The 5878-nt window shown below is 40.2% G+C and overlaps 1 protein-coding gene across 1 annotated transcript; it reads right to left on the minus strand.

Annotated features, from left to right (window-relative positions):
- Nucleotides 1–4547: 4547 nt before the first annotated feature.
- LOC127191837 (olfactory receptor 2D3-like) lies at nt 4548–5471 on the minus strand. The gene has a single exon (XM_051149168.1). The coding sequence runs from the start codon at nt 5469–5471 to the stop codon at nt 4548–4550; it is 924 nt and encodes a 307-aa protein (XP_051005125.1).
- Nucleotides 5472–5878: the final 407 nt, after the last annotated feature.

Here is a 5878-nt window from a genome sequence, read left to right on the forward strand (position 1 = left end):
CCTAGTTCCCCTAGTGGCACAGTCCACATGTCCCACAACCAGATACATTTGGATTGGCCATTATAAACATAATTCTTACTTGATAGCTCTCATAATTATTCTTATTGGATATAGTTTATTAATTCTAGAGAAAAAACATAGTTTTGGACTAAAAGGGGGGAAATGTATGGAAAGTTTTGGTTTCTTAAAAAACCCAGTTATGTTATGTGACTATATTTTGTTTTAATCTCAGGTGTGAGATATGGAGCTGTTTCCAATTGTCCACAACCATAACTATGATTGTCTTGTGCTCTAGGAGGGGTGTGATTTTTGCCACCTATATATAGTTTAATTCCAAGGAATCTGATGAGGACATACATTGGAAAGCCTCAAGAGGGCCTGTGGCTGCTGCTGGTCCCTGTTGTTGCTGGTCCCTGATGGTGCTCCCTGATCCTGACACTGCATTCACTGTTGCTAGTTTGCTGGTTTGAAGGATTCTGATAATGAAGACTGGACTCTTCCCCAAGGAACTCAATGCCCCCCAGTCAGCAGGGAGTAGTCTAAAGACTTATATGCACCTTTTTTTCAATCTAACCTTCTTTCTCTCTTACATAGTGTTGGGGATTGGGAAGGGATTAGGGTGGAATAAGGGTTGGAAGGGTGGGAGATATAAGAACTTAATAAAATGGCTGTTTTTATGTTCTGGCTATAATGAATAAGGCTGCTATGAACATGGTTGAGCAAATTTTCTTGTTGTGTGCTGGAGCATCTTCTGGGTATATTCCAAGGAGTGGAATAGCTGGGTCTTGAGGAAGCCCTATTCCCAGTTTTCTGAGATAGCACCAGATAGATTTCCAAAGTGGCTCAGGGTAACCCTGAGCATATACAGGGGGAGGAAATCCCCCTCAGCAACAGTCATAGGGGAGGGGAATAAGGGGAAAATGGGAGGGAGGGAGGGGAGAATGGGAGGATACAAGGGATGGAATAACCATTGAGATGTAATAAGAATAAATTAATAAAAAATTTTTTTAAAAAGACTCAAAAAAATAAAATGGCCAAAAAATTTTAAACACTTGATCAAGCAACCAGGAACTTTAGGGCAGCATTTGTCAAGTTATAAATGGTTTTTCAAGGCCTCTATGAGGGCTCCACTCTCTACTTTCCCTCATGTACCTCATGTGTGGGCTGTTAACAACTGCATGGAGGTAGACACATACACTTGCTAATCCTAGATCTTCCTTCAATGACTCTAACTTATTTGACCTGCCTATGATGTTTCAACTCTCATGAAGTTTCCTACTTAAACTCCCTTTTCTTCCACTTCCCTTTAATAAATTACTCTACATGTAATTTTTTTTACATTTATTTTTTTAAATTAATTTATTCTTGTTACATCTCAATGTTTATCCCATCCCTTGTATCCTCTCATTCCTCCCCCCCCCCCATTTTCCCATTATTCCCCTCCCCTATGACTGTTCCTGAGGGGGATTACCTCCCCCTGTATATTCTCATAGGGTATCAAGTCTCTTCTTGGCTACCTGCTGTCCTTCCTCTGAGTGCCACCAGGTAAAATTGCCTCTGGAGAGTTTCTATTTTTTGTTTCAACTTTAAGAAAAAATACAATTTTATGGTGATAAAGAGAACAAGCAACTAATTGTTATGCAAAAGCAATAGAAGAAACAAGTTAACTATTGATTTTTATCTCTGTAGAAACAACATACCCTAGGGTGAAAACAGGAGGGAGGGAGAAACAGGAGGACACAAGTGATGGGATAACAATTTAGTTGTAATCTGAACAAATTAATTAAATTTAAAAAAAGAAACAACATACCCAAAATGAGGAATATTAACTAAGCTCCCATGTACAGTAAAGTCATACTTGAGAACAGTACTTAAACAGGTAGAGTTAGGGCTGGCGATATGCCTAAGCATCTGAGCACAGAGCTAATGGCTAGCCACATGCCTCACATACATAAGACCCTAGATCCGTTGCCCAGCCACAGTGACTAAGAATGATATGGCTTCGTTTTAGTTATCAGTGAAAAATGTCTTTGACTCTCTAGTAGGAGATGCTAGATTGCTACTGTAACAGGAATGAGTTCAAGTGTTCTAATCATTGGCGTGGTTGGGGGGAAAAAGCAGAAAATGCATGTGGAACAATTTTAAGATCTAACATAATGGTCCAAACCAGAACTGATTAGAAGAGACAGAGAAGGACACTTTATACCCATTAAGGGGAAAAATATATGAAAAGGTTATTATAGTTCTAAACATTTATTTACCAAAAAAGAAGCACACAAATTCATAAAAAATGCTACTGCACCTAAAATCATATATGGACCCTCAACATAGTGATAGTTGGTAGCTTCAAACCTCACTCTCACTGAAAGACACCACCTTGAAACTGAAGAGAGAAGTGTTGGAGTTACAAAACACCGTAAATGAAATGGATCTAACAGACGTCTATTGAGCTAGAAATGATCATAATGAGTGAGTTAACCCAGAAGCAGAAAGAATCAAATGGTATATACTCACTTATATCTGCATACTAGCCCAAGGGGCATGTCCCACGAAAGCCTTCACTTACCAGGAAACTGGGACAGAGGGGAAGGCATCCTATTGGGACTCTAAATGAGAGACGCATGGGAGAACAGCAAAATAAAAGGATCCAGAGGGTCCTAGAAATCTACAAGTAGAACAATATGATAGGCAGATTTGGGCCCAGGGGTCCCGCTCAAACTAAGGCACCAGCCAAGGACAATACAGGAGGTAAACTTTAAACCCCTTCCCAGATCTAGCCAATGGTCAGAATATTCTCCACAGTTGAGTGGAGAGTGTGATACGACTTTCTCACATACTCTGGTGCCTCACATTTGACCATGTCCCCTGGAGGCGGAGACCTGGTGGCACTCAGAGGAAGGACAGCAAGTAGCCAAGAAGAGACTTGATACCCTATGAGAATATATAGGGGGACGTAATCCCCCTCAGGAACAGTCATAGGGGAGGGGAATAATGGGAAAATGGGGGGGGAGGAATGGGAGGATACAAGGGATGGGATAAACATTGAGATGTAACAAGAATAAATTAATAAAAAAAAAAAAAAAAAAAAAAAAAAAAAAAAAAAAGACATTCCACCCAAGGACTAAACAATACACTTTTCTTCTCAGCAGCCCATAGAATTTTTTATTTTTATTTTTTTTTTTTTTTTTCAAAATTGGCCACATACTAGGGCACAATCAAGTTTAGCAGCTACAGGAAAGTTGATATGGCCAGCTGTGTTTTATCATACCACCACAGGTTAAAGCTGAATATCAACCCCAATCGCAATGGCAAAATGAACACAAACTCCTGGAAGTTAAACAATGCAAAGTTGAACAAAAGTTTGGTGAAGGCAGAAATCAGGAGGAATGAAACACTTTTGAGAATTTAATGAAAATGAAAACACATTACATGCAAACCTATAGGACATAATGGTGGCAATTTCATAGCAGAAGTGATTTTTAATTCAGCCTTTTTATGGTTATATACTGGAAACTTTAGTACTGGTTTCAAGTCACTTCTCAATTCAGATACTTTTCTTATCTTTACACTTGTAGCTATTTGTTAAATTTTATTTTTTAATTTCTGAAATTATGATATAATTAAAGCTTTTCTTCTTCTTTCTACTTCCAAACCCTCCATTTCCTATAAGATAGAACTACTATTGATTATTGCTGAAGAGCAGCTTTCAGTTTCAGAAACAGTAATGTTCAGGATTATAAATGGTGTTAGAAATATAATAGTACATTACAATTATACCTAAAATTTGTAAAGGTACCTAAGATATACAATATACCTTAGAATAAATTTGACAATTGACTTAAGAAAGAAAGGAAATTACTGCTGTTCTGGAAATATGTTTAAATTTGTGCTGATTAGTTGTTGTTATTGATTCTTTACTTATTATTTTTTTAATTTTATTAATTTATTCAGATTACAACTCAATTGTTATCCCATCACGTGTATACTCCCATTCCTCCCTCCCTCCTGCTTTCACCCTATTGCCCTCCCTTAGGTCTATGACCGAGGGGGACCTCCTTCCCCACTATATGATCATAGGCTATCAAGTCTCATCTTGGTAGCCTGCTTATTCTTTCTTTGAGTGCCACCAGGCCTCCCCACCAAGGGGAGGTGGTCAAATATGGAGCACTGAAGTTCATGTCAAAGTCAGTCCCTGCTCTCCACATAACTGTGGAGAATGTTCTGTCCATTGGGTAGATCAGAGTAGGGGTTCGATGTTTGCTATTGTATTATCTTTGGTTAGTTCATAGTTACATGCCTACTTACTCCAATACCTACTTTCCCTTTTTCTTTTCTTTTAATTATCTTTGAGGTTTTTTTCCTTTTAGTCTTACCATCTACTGTTCTCCAGAAAAGCAATTTATTGACCTAGCTAAAGAAGTAGTACATGAAAATTAAATTTAAAAATTTAAAATTGGAGTAATGGGATGAATATGGAAAAAGTTAGAAAGCAAATCTCTTATTCTGTATTACTAACCAGCACCAAATCCCCATGTCCTCCAAACATATTATTTTGCAGTTATTCTCCTGAGAGCCCCTTTGACATCCTTGTTTCTCAGGCTGTATATGATGGGGTTCATCATGGGTGTCACTGCTGAGTAGAACACCGAAATCATTTTATCCTTTTCACTCATTACCTTGGAGTTTGGCCTCATGTAGGCAAATATTGCTGAGCCATAGAAAAGAACAACAACAAGGAGGTGGGAGCCACAGGTGGAGAAGACCTTGAGCCTTCCCTCTCCAGACTGCATCTGGACCACAGTGGAGATGATGTTCCAGTAGGAGATGAGGATGAGGGAGACAGGTGCTAAGAGGATTACCACACCCATTGCAAAGATGGCCATTTCTGTGCTGTAAGTGTCTGCTGAAGCTAGCTTCAGGAGGGCAGGAGGCTCACAGAAAAAGTGGTTAATGACATTGTTTCCTCTGTAGGGAAGGCGCAATGTGAATGTGGCATCCACCAGGGACACAAACGCACCACTGGCCCAGGACCCCGCAGCCAGCTGGACACACACCCAGTGTGTCATGATGGTGGAGTAGTGCAGAGGCTTGCACACAGCCACATAGCGGTCATAAGACATCACTGCCAGCAGAGCACACTCTGTGCATCCCACCAGGAGTAACACCACTAACTGTATGGAACACCCAGCGAAGGAAATGGTCTTCCTCTTCACCAGGAAGTGGATGAGCACCTGGGGGACTGTGGTTGTAGAAAAGCAGAGGTCAGCAAAGGACAGGTTCCTAAGGAAAAAGTACATGGGAGTGTGGAGTCTGGGGTCTGTGTGGATGAGCACAATGATCAGCAGGTTTCCCAGCACAGTGAGAAGGTAGATGAAGAGGAAGAGGAAGAAGAGCAGGACTTGGGTGTGTGGGTCCTGTGAGAGTCCCAGGAAGACGAATTCTGTCACAGAGGTTCTGTTGTCCTCACCCATGAATGGTTATTTGTCTCTTTAGAAGAGCATCAAGGAAAGAAACATACACATCAGTTGTTTCAGAGTATCTACATAATTGGGTAATTTGTAATCTCAGAATTGGATGAGTGAGTTCTATAAAACTATTTCCATGTTACGAAAGACCCAGTTTGTTTTGGGGCTATGGGTTCAGACAACTTTTATTTTCTGACAACACTTTTATTTTTGTTCTCCCCTTGCATCTTTTATTGGAAAAGGGATCCTGAGTAAGTTGCATCAGCAACCCACCTCTGTCCCTCCCAATGAGGTGAGAGGGCTGTGGTGCTTCTCAGGGTGTACCATCTCATGGAGGTCTGAGGAGCTAGCACAATGACCTTAACCCGTGTTGTTTTACATTGCAGACTGTGTGGTAACATTGATGCAGTCTG

The sequence above is a fragment of the Acomys russatus genome, chromosome 7, assembly GCF_903995435.1.
Source record: "Acomys russatus chromosome 7, mAcoRus1.1, whole genome shotgun sequence".
Lineage (NCBI taxonomy): Eukaryota > Metazoa > Chordata > Mammalia > Rodentia > Muridae > Acomys > Acomys russatus.

Bases quoted from the DNA above. Each gene is read 5' to 3' on its own strand.
- LOC127191837 (XM_051149168.1), bottom strand. From the start codon at position 5,471: ATGGGTGAGGACAACAGAACCTCTGTGACAGAATTCGTCTTCCTGGGA.